At 38.8% G+C, this 17,416-nt stretch overlaps 1 protein-coding gene across 1 annotated transcript in view; it reads left to right on the top strand.

Moving 5' to 3' along the window:
- TRPM3 (transient receptor potential cation channel subfamily M member 3) overlaps window positions 1-17,416 on the top strand; it is a 696,557-nt gene that overhangs the window by 527,014 nt on the left and 152,127 nt on the right. Inside the window, 1 exon segment of the mRNA XM_027839430.1 lies at window positions 9,722-9,794. Coding sequence (XP_027695231.1) covers window positions 9,722-9,794 — 73 coding nt within the window.

A 17,416-nucleotide genomic window follows, 5' to 3' on the forward strand; every position in this document is an offset into this window, starting at 1 on the left:
ACTCTCCTGATATTTTCTTTTGGGTGGATATGCAGCAAAGAAAATGTGGAATCGCTCTTTTGCTGGCACAAGGAAAGGATTTAGGGAATGTTCATTTTTTTTCTGACCCTCACAACAAAGGTAGGATTTGTCCAGTTCCCTGTGGAGCCACTTGCATTTGTTGGCATCAATCTTGGGGAGTAGGTTAGGCACAAACATGACTGCTCACTCCCAGGAATTCTGCTTACTACCTTGGCATCAAAGGAATTGGTCTGGCCTGCTTTCTGAAGGGATTCAACCCTGTGCATCTCCCATCAATTTATAAAGCTTATTTGACACTCTCCTGGTAGCAGTTTCTCAAAAACAGAAAGTAGTTACCAGAAATATCAGATGTTCTCATAAAAACTGACAGTATAGGGACAAAAACTCCAGCCCCAGCTCTTGATGAAAAAGGTGGGTTGGGGTGGGGGGGAAGAATCCACCCAAGAATTATTGCAACCCAAAGTACGCCACACATGATAGTGACATGGAAGAACCATCTGTGTCTGGGAAATCTCCACAGAATGCTAATCTGTGTATTTTAAAAACAAATTCCAATTGCCTCTGAACCCAACATCCTCCTTCCTGAGGCAGAATGATATTGCCATGGGTAAAATTGAATTTTTGCCCATCTGGTTGACTGACAGGCTTGTTGGTGACAAATATTCTGGATTCTATTAACAAAGGCCATGAGGTGTAGAAAGAAGATTTTGGAAATGACATTGTTATCCCCAGGGCATCTGTCAGGTCAGCCTTTCAGGGTGACATGCCTCAAGATTTTAAACTAAAGGGAAAAGGTAGCATCAATCAACAGTCAAGGGATTCAAAACTGAAGGACAGCAAATAATAGATTATTGCCCAAATCCTTGCCCTCTGAAGACTCACTCTGATTTCTTTTCCCCTGAGGAATTAATTTCAAGTTTGGCCTGTTTTCTGTCTCTAGCACTCTCTGTAAAACTTAGTAGTTACTTTATCCTAAGGAAAGCAGGTGTCCTCCTCACCTGTGGTATCAGTGGTAGAAATGGAAAGCAGATTCTGGGAAACCTGGCTGAGTCATTTACTCACTGTTCAGTATCTACATTTTTTAATACTGTGAAATGATTTGCATGCTAACAGAGCCAAGATGTCTAAGGATCACATTCCTCTGTATAATTCCATTTCCATTGCCCTCCCACACAGTTGTTTTTCTTTTAAATGTAACATTTTTGTCTGTTTGATTTTTGTGATTATGTTATCATGCATCCCGAGTCCTGATTCTCTCTATTCCCTCCTTTTTGTCCATCTTGGATGATACTTTATTTTGCATTTCATATATTATCCAGTTTTACATTCTCATAGGATCAGCAATGATCTCACACACACACACACACACAAATAGACATTCTCACAATCTACCCATGCTTTAGTAGAGAAGTCCTGGAGACCTGTCTAAAATACAGAGTGATTGTGACTTGCCTGGGGTAACATAAATAATAAATGTCAGAAGTAGTATTTGCACCTAGGTTTTTCTGATTCCAAGATCAGTACTACATCCACTAGCTCTGATGGCTCTACTTGGTGGAACATATATCTAATTTTATTATGAAATTCACTGGGAAGCTTTGATTGGTTAGATAGAAAAATTAACTTTGTAGGCAATAGTTCAACGATGCTTTTGTTCCATACAGTAAAACTCGGTGATTAACCTGTTAACTATTTTTTAAAGTCATAATCTTTGGCCCTTCATTGACTAAGAATATTATTTCTACAGGTCTATGTATGACTTCATCAGTATGGAGATTCCCTCCCCTTGGGTGAGGGCAATTGATTTGAGCCTTTTTATTTTATATAACTTGTGTCCCTTTCTTGTTAAAATTGTCTCTAGAGAATCAGTCCAATACTCTGAAGACCTTTCCTGTTGTTGTTGTTGTTGTTGTTGTTGTTGTGTTTTATAATACTTTGGAGGTACCAATATAGCACTTGGGCTGCCCATATTGTTTCTTATTATACAAGTAGCTGTCTTCCTTTTTGGCTATTCGTGACCTTAAAGATAACTTTTCTTTATGCCACTTCTTCCACAAATTTTGTCATTGGTAAAATGCTGCTAATACCAAACAGATAACATTCCAATAACCCGCAATTTTTATTCTTCTGACATAGTGATCTTCCATGATTCCCAGTTAGGTCATCTGAAAAATATGGGTGTTGAAAGAGATTTGCCTTTGCAACAATGAGCAACTTGGGAATCCTTGGGAATGCTCAAATGCTATTAATGTTATTATTATTAGTGATTTTTAAATACCCAGAAAATTAGAAATACTCCTTAAGAATCTGATTCTCTACTGGATATGTTATCTGTCTACTAGAGTTCTCTGGCTATTTCTCACTAACTTATAGAATATTTCCTCTGAGTACAATCTTCAAAATCCTATCTCTTGCATTCCTAAAAGAACTGCAAATGTTTGTGTTATGAACTTCTATTTTTCGCCAATTGAGCCCTCTTCTCATTTTCTAGCCTAATATCCTAGTCAGTTTCAGTTTCTTTATTTACTTATCTGTGTGTTCTTCTAGTTCTATATAAGGATAGAGCCTGTATAACTGAATGGGCCATGACTATTCAACTATAAGCACAAATCTTGCTACACAGGAAAAGAGTGAATTTAAATAAACACATACAACATTTTCCTCAGATTTAGTTCCATAATGTTATATACAGTCTGGCTGTATCTACACTTTAGCTCTAGCCACATGGAGCCAGTAATTCAGATTTTTAATCAACATCACTTTTTTTTGTCACATTTGTACTTGTACATAAATTGAAAATATTGTAATCTTATCAGTAATTGTAGGTTAATTGATACTTTGGCCCTGGCAAATTAAAAAAAAAAACAGCATGGAATGGTGTATTTATGACTCCTTGGAGATAGAAAGATATGGGTACAAATTATAGCTCTGAGACATACTGGTTGTGTGATCCTGGACAAGTTACTTAAGTTCCTAGTGCCTCTCCCCACCCCCACCCTCAACAAGCAAATCTCTAAAATTATACATTACTAAATAGGGGCTAATCTGCATTGGTAGAGAGTGTTTTCTCACTGGAAATTCCATATGTTGTTGTTCAGTTGTTCAGTCTTGTCTAACTCTTTGTGACCCCATGGATCATAGCATGCCAGGCCTTTCTATCTTCCACCATTTCACAGTCTTTCAAAGTTCATGTTCATTGCTTTCATGACTCTATCTATCCATCTCATCCTCTTCCATCCTCTTTTCCTTTTGCCTTCTATCTTTCCCAACATCAAGGTCTTTTCCACTGAGTCCTGTCTTCTCATTATCTGGCCATAGTATTTAAGCTTCAGCTTCAGTATTTGACCTTCCAGTGAATAGCCTGAATTAATTTCTTTAAGTATCGACTGATTTGATCCCTTTGCTGTCCAAGGCACTCGCAAGTCTTCTTCAATACCACAATTCAAAAGTGTTAATTCTATGGCACTCAACTTTCCTTATAGTCCAACTCTCACAGCCATACATTGCTACCGGAAAAAAACATAGTTTTGCTATATGGACTTTTGTTGACAAGGTGACGTCTCTACTTTTTAGTATGCTGTCCAGATTTGTGATAACTTTCCTTCCAAGGAACAAGCATCTTATAATTTCATAGCTGCAATTGCTGTCTGCAGTAATCTTTGAGCCCAAGAATATAAAATCTGACACTGTTTTCATTTCTTCTCCTATTTGCCAGGAAGTGATGGGACCAGTTGCCAAGATCTTAGTTTTTTTAATGTTAAGTTTCAAGCATGCCTTTACACCCTCCTCTTTCACCTTTATCAAGAGGCTTCTTAATTTTTCTTCGTTTTCTGCCATCAGAATTGGTATCATCTGTATAACTGAGAGTGTAGATATTTCTCCCAGCAACCTTAATTCCACTTTTTGATTCATTCAGACTTGCATTTTGCATGATGTACTTTGCATATAAGTTAAATAAGGTGACAATATACAGCCTTGTAGTACTCCTTTTCCAATCTTAAGCCAATCAGCTGTTCCATGTCCAGGAATTTCATATACCAATGAAATATTAGGCCTGATCCAAAATCTATTATTCCCATTTTCTTTTTAAATTAAAAATATTTTGTTGATATCACTTGTTTTTATATCATATTCCTTCCCATTTATACCCTTCCGCACTTAGCACAGTGCCTGGCACACAGTAAGCACTTAATAAATTCATTTTTCATTCATTATTAATCCCATTAGAAATCCAATAATCCCGAGCTCAGGTCACTCCTTGGTTCTTTTTTGTTCTAGTTCTAATGAGTGCAGTTTCACACGTGTCAGATAGATATCCAGGTTGCAGTGAAAACAGGGTGTTTCCTAAACTTTTGTTTCTCCCTCAATGATCTTTCCCCCCCCCAGAGTAATTCAATTTGCCTCAGAGGGTTCCTCTTCTGACTGCAGAGCAAGGATAAGATTTCTTTCATTAACTCCCTGGATTTTCCAGGGAATTAATAGCTACCTAAAGAATGCCCAAGTCACCACTTCTGAACAAGTTTCTAGCTATGTGGTAGCAGATTGTGTTGAACTGTTAAAGTATTGGGAAAATATACTGGAAAACAAAATGTAAGGGAACACTGCTCCCCTTTCGTTATACTGCTTGGAGGTCAGTAAAATCTAAGATACTCATGAGTACAATAGAGCCATGTAGCCTCACAACTCTTATGTATACAAGTGACCTTCCCCATTTCCATAACATGTGAGTTTCCCTGATTTGAGGTAGTTAGGAGGCATGGTGGATAGAGGGAGAGCAAAGACTGCAGTTAGAAAGACCTGAGTTCAAATCCAGCATCAGACACTTACTAGCTGTGTGACCTTGGGCAAGTCATTTAACCTCTATTTATCCCAGTTTACTCATCTATAAAATGGGGATAACAGTACCTGCCTCCTGGAGTTGTTGTAAAGATCAAATGAGATAATATTTGTAAAGCATTTAGCACAGTGCCTGGCACAGAGTAGGTACTATACAAATTCTTATTCCTTTCCCCAATATAATACTCTCTTTTTCTTCCCACTGATTAATGATGTTCTGAGAATCTTTCTTTACTACTTTCTGTGCTTAACCAGTGACTTAAGGTCCTAAAAAAGACAATGTGGCTTAAGTGGGGAAACTGGTGGGCTTGGAGTCAGAAGACTCTTGGGTTTGAATTCTACCTCTAACATTAACTGTTTGACCATGGTCAAGTGATTTAATCTCACTGACACTCATTCCTTCAGCTTTAAAATAGCGGTAATAAGCATAAGTCTAGTAGCTACTTCCCAGTGTTGTCCTTGGGATTACCTAAGATAATGCCTATTAAGTACTTTGGCAGTCTTAAAATGCTGTATAAATACCAAAAATAATCATTAAGGTAACTTTCTGAACTAAGATGAACATAGCTAAGCTATTTTCATTAATTGTTCTGTCTTTATCTCATCCAAGATTCCATGGCCAGTGGGTGTTATTAATAAAGTTTTTTAATTTAATTAGTTAACAATATTTAATTAATCTTCAATTCATTTGTATGTAATTAATAACCAAATAACTAGTTTGGATGTATTCAAAATGCAAAGTATTTTATTAACCTTTGGATACTGGATTTGAGGCAGTCAAGATATTTAATTTACCAATTATGCTTACTTTATTCTTTTAGTCTAGACCTGTGAGAATATCTTTAATAGCATGGCTCAGCTCAGGTGCCACTTTCTCTGGGAAGCCTGCCCCGAGTCCCTTACCCCCAACCCCAGCCATCAGTGCTCTCATCTTCCTTAGATATTCTTTGATCTCTTCATCTGATCTTTCCTCTACCTTTTCTTCACTCTCCACCCTGCATTATGTTCTTCTCTGCTCATGTTGTATCCCCACCCACTCCCCAGTATGCTACTTGAGGGCAGGAACTGTTTTATCCCCAGTAACTTGCATATAGTAAGTACTTAATAAACATTTATTTAATTGAATTGAAACCATATAGCATCACCAAAGCAGAGGTACTCATAAAATGCTGAACAGATGTTTGATAGCAGTAGCATGCCCTGTTAGCAAACACTGCTGCCTCCAGTAGAGACTCTCCCTGATCCCTTCTGTCCTGTCAGCAATTAAATTAGCAAGATCTAATTGATTCTTCAGAGTACAGCACTTATTACCTTCCTCATTAATAGACCATATTTATATATCATGTTAAGATTTACCAAGTGCTTTCCTCAAAAAGAAACAAAAACAAAACCTCATGATATATGTAGTGCTAAGTATTAGCATACTCATTTTATACAGAGAAGAATTAAGGTTGAGTGATTAAGTGACTTTTTTAAAGATTATTGCTCAACTAAAAAGAAGTCACTCAGGTAATAAATATTTATTAAGTGCCTATTATGTTCCAGACACTAGGCTAAGTACTGTAGATAGAAGGAAAGGCAAAAGACAGACCTGCTCTCAAGGAGCTCACAGTCTAATGGGAGAGACAACATGCAAAAAACTATGTACAAACAAGCCTTATATACAGGATAAATTGGAAATAATCAGTAGAGGAAAGACATTGTGGAATTAAGAGGGTTTGGGGAATGCTTCCTATGGAAGGTGGGATTTTAGCTCAGATTTGAAGGAAGCCAGGAGGTGGAGATGAGGGAGAACATTCCAGGTGACAGTCACTGAAAATGCTCTGAGTTGGGAATTGGAGGGTCTTGTTTGAAGAACAGCTAGCAGGCCAGATCATAGGGTACATTGGGAAGGGGAAGAAGTGTCGAGTGTAAGAAGACTGGGAAGGTAGGAGGGAGCTAAGTTAGGAAGGGCTTTGAACCCAACTTTGATGCCCTTTCTACAATACCACACTATGTCTCTCATTCTCACCTTCTTCCTTTGTACATCAGTTCAATAATATATCATATAATATAATATATAATGATATATAATATTTACTGCATAATATAATAAAATAAACACTAATATATAACAAATTAAATATTTTATCTATGACAAATTTAATGCATAATATGATAAATTAAATATTTAATAAATGCTCACTCAGAACATAGTACAACTGTGTCTGGGAAAAATTCAGTACAGCCATGGATATAGTGACACTTGGATGACTGAGAAGGGGCCCATCACATTGGGAGAGGATGATGAGTGCTGTTCTCAGCCTTACAGGAATTTGGAGAGGAGAAAGGCAGATCCTAGAAAAGACAAGAGAGCCCTGGCAGTGGCAGCCAGAAACTATTGCATTATCTGGAGGGAGGCAGTTTGTCCTCAGAATGATAGCAAGCACACCCCTTTCTCACAAATGCTGGCATCCCTCAGCCAAGGCCAGTTCTCAATGTTAATTACAATTCTTTACCTCCTACAGACAAGGTAACACAGAAAGAAAAACAGCAGTCCCTGTCCTCAAATACCTTCTCTTCTACTGAAAGGATAAAACATATACAAAATAATATTAAATATATAATACAAAGCAATTTAAGGAAAGAGAGCACTAATCATGGGGGAGATGAGGGACAGCTTCAGGGAAGAGTTAACACCTGAGCTGAAATGTCAAAGACAGATGAGGAGGGTTTAGAAGGAAGCATAACAGACATGGGGGACAGCAGTATGAATGTACAGAGGCAAGAAGTCAAATGTTGAGTTAGAGAATAGTCAGGAGTCCTGTTTGACTGTCATGTCAAGAGCATGAAGAGGAGTAATGTCAGATAAGCCTGGAAAGGCCGGTTAGAGATACTTTATTATCTGCTTTTCCCCTCTGTAATTCCCCTTCAAACCTGCTACACTTAGTTCATGAGAGGTTTAGGGGTGATACTGAAGGATTTCGAGGAGAGCCATGACAGAATCTCAGGTTCACAAAATCTTAAGAGAAACACTACTGTATTATAGCCCTAAAGTGATAATCCTTTACGTTTACATAGTATTTTTATAGTTAAAAGTTCTTTTACTTACATTTTCTCATTTCATACTCATAAAAACCATTTAGGGTAGATAATGCAAGGTTTATTAACTCGGAAGGGTCAAGTGACTTGACCCCAATCACATAGTTAAAAATAATAGCAATTACTAGTGCTTTACTTATATTGGGCAGCTAGATGGTACAGTGGATAAAGTGCCAGGCCTGGAGTCAGGAAGACTCATCTTCTTGAGTTCAAATCTGGCCTGAGCAAGTCACTCAACCCTGTTCACCTCCGTTTCCTCATCTGTAAAATGAGCAAGGAAGATATGGCAAACCACTCCAGTATCTTTGCCAAGAAAATCCCAAATGGGGTCATGAAAAGTCTGACACAACTGAAAAACAACTAAACGACAAATTTATTTATCTCATGTGAGCCTCAAAATAATCGTATGAGGTGGGCACTATTATTATCCTCATTTTACAGATGAGGAACCCAAGGCTAAGAGCATTCAATGACTTGCTCAGAGTCACACAGCTAGTGTCTGAGGGAGGCTTCAAACTCACGTCTCCCTGATTCAAAGTCCAGCTTTCTATGCTACCCAGTTACCTAGACTATAAATATTTAACTATTAAAAAAGATAAACTCAAATCTACATTTGGGATGGTGGTACTATGTTGTAGGATTTGGAATATCCCTGGGTTTGAATCCTGGACATGCTACCTAAATGACCCAGGGAAAATCACTTTACCTTTCAAGGCTTCAGTTTCCTCAGTTGTATAAAGGGAATTAAATGAGGGGCTCTCTGGAGTTCTTTCCAGCTCTCAATTTATTCTATATGTTTATTTTTCTTTTCACAGTTTCAAGGGAAAGGAAACAAGCATATTTACATAACACCTACCATGTGCCAGGCTCTGTGCTAAGCACTTTTTTACAAATATCAGCTCATTTGATTCTCATAACTATCACTGTTATTGTCCTTATTTTACAATTGAAAAAGCCATGGCAGACAAGGATTAAGTGACTTGCCCAGGGTCCCACAGCTAGTAAGTGTCAGAGGTTGGATTTGAACTCAGGTCTTCCTGACTCCAGACCCAACATTCTATCCACTGGACCACTAGCTGTCTCAATGCCCTGAGGCATATATACCACAAGCACATACCTACGCACAATGTAGGGTCCTGTAGTGGAGAACATACTAAGCAGCAATTCCTAATACTTATGTCTGTTAATAGTGTATGGTTCAATTTGTTCATAATTGTAATCTTGAAATCAGTGATTTGAAAAGTGAATCTTTAGGGGCAGCTAGGTGGCACAGTGGATAGAGCACCAGCCCTGAAGTCAGTAGGACCTGAGTTCAAATCCAGCCTCAGACCAAACACTTGACACTTACTAGCTGTGTGACCCTGGGCAAATCACTTAACCCCAATTGCCTAAAAACAACAACAACAACAAAAAAAACAAAAAGTGAATCTTTAAAAGGGGGTATCTTCCTTGGACTTTGGCCTTTCCCTAATTTAAACAAATCCAAAATAATCATTCCATTTTAATAAGAAGGATACTGGATCCCATCCCTTTTAAAAGTGGTCTTGGGCCACCAGGAAATCTTTGTCCAGCTTCTACACTTGCACCTTCATTTAATGAATTGCTAAAGCAAGTCTAGTCATGTTTGCGCCATCAAGCACACTTGCTGTGTGTGACTGCTCTGTGGTAAGAAAATAGCTTTATAGACGTCAAGGTTGTCTGAATTCAGATGTGGTTGCATTGATTTGGTTTTTTGACTGGGCATAAAATAGATCGCTAATGGCCACCTTGTTTTAAATTGCAGATTACCGTATTTCGAATGGGATCAGAAGGGCATCAGGACATTGATTTAGCAATCCTGACAGCTTTACTCAAAGGTAAGACAGCTCCTGGGTCCAAAGAGTAAATTTAAAACTTAAAAAAAAAAAACTAGCCTGTAGATTATCTCTATAACCTTCATATTCATGTACAGTAGGTACGGGGCTCAAGCAATAAATTATAAAACAGGGCAAACGTTGATGGCTGTGATGACCTCTACCTTCAGCTATTGTCCCTACTATAAAATTCTTGTAGGACAGAGGCATTATTATTATATTATTCCATAGATTTAGATACACTATAGGTCGAATAATGCCCCCTTTAAATATAGTAACTACATAGGATAAAAGTCTGATTCAATAGGTTTCACATATATAGTGGGTATTAACCTTGTTGTCCAACAGAAGTGCTAGCAACATGTCCTTTCATATTTGATTTTCCATGGAGTTAGATTAGTTCAAATCCAAGCTTCTGGGACAAAGCATGGCAGGAGAAATAACTGTTAAGGAGGATAAGAGAATAGGGAAAGTGTGGCTCTACTTTCTGAAATCTCATTACACCCCATCATGGATCTGCCTTTAGTAAGTGTTCTAAATTACTTTGGCAACATTTGTCATTTCTTTCTACTCAATAAGCATTTATTAAGCATCAATGGATCAGTCAACATGCATTTATTAAGCTCTTACTACACACCAGGCACTATGCTAAGCTCTGAAGATACAAAGAAAGACAAAAACAGTTCTTGCCCTCAAGGAATTTACATTATAAAGTTCTAAGCAATGAGGCAGAGTGGATAGAGAGTTGGTCTCTGAGTCAGGAAGTACTGGGTTCAAGGACCAACTCTGACACAGTCTGGTATATGACTGTGGGTAAATTATTTCAACTCTCACTATTTCCCCAGTAACTCTCTAAGACTATAATTTACACAGAAGGTACTGATCTGTAATGGAAGGTGGGATTTCCTCACTGGGAGTTGCATATACCAGTGAAGTAACAAGGCAATCCCATCCCACATGTAAGGCAATTCATGACAGGGAAGGGAATAACATTTATATACACCTTCTATATGCTAGGTACTGTGTTTAGCACTTTACAAATATTATCTCATTTGACACTCACAATGACCCTGTGAAATACATGCTATTACCCCCCACTTTACAGTTGAGGAAACTGAGGCAAACAAGTTAAGTAACTCATCCAGGCTCACATCTAAGAAGTATCTAAGGCAAGATTTGAATGCAAATCCTGAGGAAATGCCAGATAACTGGTTAGCACAGTGGATAGAGTGTTAGACTTGGAGTCAGGAAGACCTCAGTTTAAATCCTGCCTTATTAGATTTGCCATTCTGGGTGAATCATTTAAACCTGTCTCAGCCTCAGTTTCCTCATCTGTAAAATAAGTATAATAATATTACTTACCTCTCAGAGTTATTGTGAGGATCAAATTGGATAATGTATGTTAAGCACTTTCAATCTTTAAAGTGCTATATAAATTATTATTGTTATTATTTAGTAGGATCTCGGGATGCAAAGACAAGAGGAAAGTCAGTTCCTGCTCTCAAGGAATCCATACACTATTGAGCAGGGGATGCATCATTTACAAAGCAAGTAAATAGAAGATTAATGGAGAAAGAAAAGTACGATGACATCGAGGGTGATGAGATGAAGTATTGTATAGGAGGTAGCATCTGAGTTGAGCCTAGATGAAAGCAAAGGACTGTAAGAATCAGAGATGAGACCTCCATTAAAGTTGGTGACATGCAAGGTTCCGAACAAACCCAGCTCCCTCTAAAACAGGGATTTTTCACCTTTTCTGTAGAATGAACCCATTTGGCCATCTGGTGAAGCCTATGGAGTCCTTCTCAGCAAAATGTTTTTAAATGCATAAAATAAAATACATAGGATTGCAAAGGAAACAACTTGTATATCAAAATATTGTGGGGGTCTTTAAAGAGTTCATGACCTCCAGGGTAAGATCCCCTGCTCTGAAACTACCTCAAGAACAATGTGAGACCATATGTACTGTAGGATATAGCACCTAACACAATGCCTGGCACATACTAAATGTTTAACAAATGCTAGTTGATTAATGTATGATTAATGCATGTGTCCGCCTCTAGTTTTTAGGTGTCCTTTCAGTTCAGAGGCACTTTTGACAGTGAAACCAATAACTCTCAGAGCTTTTAGTGTCTCTGTATAAGTAACCAGTATGGAACCAACAAATAAACAAAAGGAACATATCAACTCTCGCTTATTTGGCCTGTATTGGGTAATTAACATGACACCTTTGCATCCTGGACCATTAAAGAATCTTGTAGAGAGCTAAGTTACTGGATAGGTAGCATAGTAAATGAGTAGCAAAGCTAAAATCCCAAAATTAACATCTAAGAGACAGACTTCTGATCCCATATTCTAAATCCCTGTTCCAGCCTTCCTTGTCCAACTGCCCTACTTCTAAGCATTTCTCAAATATTTCATTCCCACAAAACGAAGAATGACATGGGAGTTGAAATGAACGATTTGAGGACCATGGAATGAGCTACCACAATATATGAAGTGCCATTCTCCCTTTCAACAAAAAAAGTTCTTTCAATGAAAAACTGAGGTGATCAGAAGTCTGAGGCAAATGCTCGTCTGTAGTTTTATCTGCCATTATAGAATGTCAAATATACCCTTAAACAAGTGAAAAATAAGACAAGAATAGTACATTCGTGCCTTTAATCCAAATCCAGTGGCAGCAGAATAGTTACTGTCCTGTCTAAAACCAGGAAGTTTTCCTTGTCCCAAGTAACCCATCTAGACCCACTGACCAATAACTGGTTGTATTGTTTTCTTACTGTTATAACCCACGGGGCTTCCAGGTTTAACTATCCTCAAGATTTACTTTATAGAAAATACGATAGAAGATTAAGGAAAATTATGATTGCTGTAGGAAATTAGCAATTCTAATCACCATGATGAACATTATGCAGAAGTGGATGCTAATAGGGTTTATGCCATTAAGAATGTATCATCTCTATTTTCTGATGGCTTTGAAATGCTCTCAAAGGCTAATCCACTTGATTTATGAAGAGTTTCCAAATATGCTCCTAGGTGGCTTTTGCTTGAGCCACCATGATCATCTGTGGGTATAAAAGAATGCACTTAATTCTATATCTAACATTGATTTTTTTAAAAATCATGGCTGGGGTATTTTGCATTATCTAATATGTATATATTCTAGTCATACTCACAGACATCTCTAGACAGGTCAATATTATCCTTCTTATCTTTCATCCGAGAAAACCAAAGGAGAGAGTTTACCTTAGGAGGATGTGGCATGGTCAGCCATGAAACTAAGCATAGGAACACTTGGCAAGTGACTGAAATAAATTAGAGTGGGCAGAAAACCTAAGCAGCTGAGTCAGGGTTGGGGGGAGTAAAGGAGGTTGATGGGATAGGGGAAGGGAGGGAAAAGGAATAAATATTTATTAAGCACCTACTATGTGCCAGTCACTGTGCTAAACACTTTACAAATATTATCATCATTTGGGGGAACCAGGACAAGGCATGCATTTCCTAATTCTCCTTCATGAATGCTTTGTAAAGGTCCAGCAATTTCTGACCTAAGGGTCTGGAAACCTCTGATTAGAGTGCCTTGAAGAAAAGAGTTGAAGGGTTTAGAAAGTTTATATGAACTACAAGATCAAAATTAGCCAGTGTAATATGCAGGTAAGCAAAAATAAAAGCTAACTCAGTTTTAAGCTATACTTGGAGAAGCATAGGATGAAGAATGAGTAAAGTAATCATTTCACTGTACTCTACCCTGGTCAGACCACTTCAGGAACATCATATTTTAGGAAGGACATGGACAGGAGTGCACCCGGGATGGTGATGGAATTAATGATTCCTGATTACATAGGATCATCATGATGTTTAGCCTAGAGAAGAGAAAACTTGGGAGAGAAGTGAACATGACAGTTATCTTCAAATACTTGAAGAGTGGCTATATGGAGGAATGATTATATTTGTTCTATTCAGAGGGCAAAATTTGGAGCAGTGGATGAAAATTACAGAGGCACATTTAGGCTTGGGGTATAAAGAAAAGCTTCCCAACTTTTCGAGGCAGCGAGGTGATGCATTAGATAACATGCTGGGACTGAAGTCATCATTAGCTGTGTGATCCCAGATAAGTCATTTGACCTGTCTCCCTCAGTTTCTTTATCTGTCAAATGGGTATAATAATAGATAATGTAAAGATCAAATAAAATAATATTGGTAAAGCACTTAGCACAGTGACTGTCACATGGTAGATGCTTAATAAATGTTTATCATCTCTTTCCCCCCATCCAAAAGTGGAACAGGTTATCTTGGAAGGTGCTGGTCTCCCCTTTACTTGGGCATCTTCAAGTAGTGGAATGGTGGGGGAAATTCTTCTTTCAGTATGAGTTGGATTAGATCAGATCTGCGGTACCCAACAGTTCTTGAGAGTCTGTGGTTCTGAGATGTCAAGGACACAGCAGCCATCATTGACCTTGTAACACAGCGTCCAAGACTCTGGTATATGCAATGCCTTAACACCTACAGCAGCTTACATTATAGCAAAGTACACAAAACCTCCTCCAGGAAATACATAGCAGAGAGGAACATAAGCACAAACACACGAGCAAAGTCATCTCAAGTAATCCAGCCCAGCCCTCAAAACCATCATCCAAGGAAGTGACTCCTGTGGAGAAGGGCCCAGCCATCCCCACCAACTGCCACTCATAGGACAGACAAGGCAGCCTTGCTGAAGCAACCAGGTACCCCGAGGGAGAAACAGGGGGCAACATGTGCCTGAAAAGTCTTACCTCAATCTCATCTCAAACCACAATGTAGACAGCCCAGAACCTTGAACCAAAGAGTCTTTGGAATAGCAATGCTTTCAGCCCAATCTCTGCAACCATCATCCTGGGAAGCAACTTCTGTAGAGAAAGAGCCTGGCATCTGCTCCTACAGGTGCTCCATCCTCTTCTGTTGAAGTCCCAGATATAAAAATTCTTGCCACAAAAGTCCCTGACACCATCAAATGGTTCAACAAGGTAAACCGCTATGGTTTTACCAGTGGAAATGAAATTCAAGAAGAGGCATCAACTTCTGTTTGGCCTCTGCACCTTAAATACCATAACACCATTCCATGTGACTTGCAACTGCAATCTTCTATATGTGTTTCCTTTCCCAGTAGAATGTAATATGAATTCCTCTGGCATGGAGACTGTCTTATTCTTCTCTATATATCCCCAGCACTTAGCAGTCATTTCCAACTCTTCATGACCCTATTTGAGGTTTTCTTGGCAAAGATACTGGAGTGGTTTGCCAATTCCCTCTCCAGCTCATGTTACAATTGAAGAAATTAAGGCAAACAAGGTTAAGTGACTTGCCTAGGATCACACAGCTAGTAAGTGTTTGAGGCTGGATTTGAACTCAGGCAGAGGAGTCTTCCTGACTTCAGGCCCAGCATTCTATACACTGTGCCACCTAGTTGCCCCACTTTGCATATACTAAGTGCTTAATAAATATTTCAGTCATTCATTCATCAGATTTCCTGGAGCTGCACTAAGAAATGCACTCTGCCACAAAGAGATATCACAGAACTCTTTTGTTCTCACACATGACAGCGCAGTCCACTCTTTAGGAACGTTGGCTCTAAGACCTGGCTTGGCTCACCTTTAGGATGGCTACAGGTGAGCTCCTAGGGGCAAAGAATCTGGAGTAGTCATACAGATAATGGGTAATAGCTACTTCATTCATGCCTCATGGTTCAATTACCTTGACCATCTTTCCTTTTTAGTTCTTTTAAGGGGATCTGTACTGGTGGAGACATGGGAAGGATGCCAAATAAACCTGCTACAAGTTAGCTGTCCAAGCGCAGAATGAAGAAGTGAAGAAAAGGGGCAGAAAGAATGCTAGTTTAGGGATGGAAGGACTCACATTTACTCTTTGTAATCTTCCTCTGTCATCTTGGGCAAACTTCAGGGAGTGATGATTTCACATTTCACATTTGACCTCCAATAGCAATGATACCTTCTGTTTTTCCTACCTATGCTTGTACTTATAGAAGTGCCCTGTGGAGGACATCAGGACTACTTGGTTACTGCAGGTGACTTAAGTGTTCCTGAATAAAGAGTGACCCAAAAACCACAGGACTGGAAGGAATCTAAAAGGTCATTTAGTTTTCGTTGTTGTTCAGTCATTTTTCAGTCATGTCCGACTTTTTGTGACCCCATTTGGGTTTGGTTTTGTTTTTTTGGCAAAGACACTGGAGTGGCTTACCATTTCCTTCTCCAGTTCATTTTACAGATGAGGAAACTGAGGCAAACAGGGTTAAGTGACTTGCTTAGGGTCACATAGCTAGTGAATGTCTAAGGCCAGATTTGAACTCATGAAGATGAGTCTTCCTGACTCCAGAACCAGCATTTTATCCACCACATCACCTACCTATCTAGTCTAGTACACCCTGATCCCACCATTTGACTCCTAATTCTGTATCTTACCTATTCCAAATAAGGCTTCCTCCAAATATTTTAACAGGCTACAACAGTAGGATTAGTGTACTATACTGATGAGGAATTTAATAAGGATAAATATAAATACTACCCTTGTTTTCTAAAAAAACAAGTACACAATAAAATGATGGAAAAGAAGTGACTAGATAACAAGTTATATGAAGATCTAGGGTTTGTAATAGACCACAAGAACTCATTATGTGTCAGAAGTGAGACATGGCAGTCAAATAAGCTCAAGTGGTCTTGAGATGCATTAATAGAGCTATGATGTCTAGAATGAGGAAGGAGATACTTTGATGAACCCTTGCCCAGTCGAGGAACAACTAGGTTGCACAGTGGGTAGATCACTGGGCTGGGAACAAGGAAGGCTCCTCTTCCTGAATTCAAATCTGGCTTCAGATACTAGCTATGTGACCCTGAGCAAGTCACTTACCCCTGTTTGCCTCAGTTTCCTCATCTATAAAATGAATTGGAGAAAGAAATGGCAAACCACTCCAGTATCTTTGCCAAGAAAACCCCAAGCCTGGGCAGCTAGGTGACACAGTGGATAGAGCACTGACTCTGGAGTCAGGAGGACCTGAATTCAAATCCGGCCTCAGACACATCACACTTACTAGCTGTATGACCCTGGGCAAATCACTTAACCCCAATTACCTCACCAAAAAAAAAAAAAAAAAAGAAAGAAAGAAAGAAAAGAAAATAGAAAACCCTGAATGGGGTCACAAAGGATTGAACATGACTGAAATGACTCAAAAACAACAAGCCCAGTCAAACCATATCCACAGTAGCATGCGTAGTCCTGGGCATCACATTTTAGGAAGGATATTGACAAAATGGAGTGTATGCTTAGCGTAGAACAATCAAGATGGTACAAGAACTAGATTCTACACCGTATCAATACCAACTGAAAGAACTGGGGTTGTGAAAATCAGAGAAGGGAAGACTTAAGAGATGTCATGATAGGTGTCTTCAAGTATCTGGAAGATACACAGAACTGGAGTGAGGCATTCTCGGCTCGGTGGCAGAGGAAAAACTAGACCTAGTTGATGGAAGTTGAAGAGGAACCAATTTCAGCTTGATTTAAGAATGGTCTAAATGTGGAATGGATTGCCTTTGGGGATAGTGAGCTCCCCATTAGTGGAGGTCGTCAAGTGGAGA

This window comes from Vombatus ursinus, unplaced genomic scaffold (assembly GCF_900497805.2).
Source record: "Vombatus ursinus unplaced genomic scaffold, bare-nosed wombat genome assembly UNPS02014832.1, whole genome shotgun sequence".
Classification (NCBI taxonomy): domain Eukaryota; kingdom Metazoa; phylum Chordata; class Mammalia; order Diprotodontia; family Vombatidae; genus Vombatus; species Vombatus ursinus.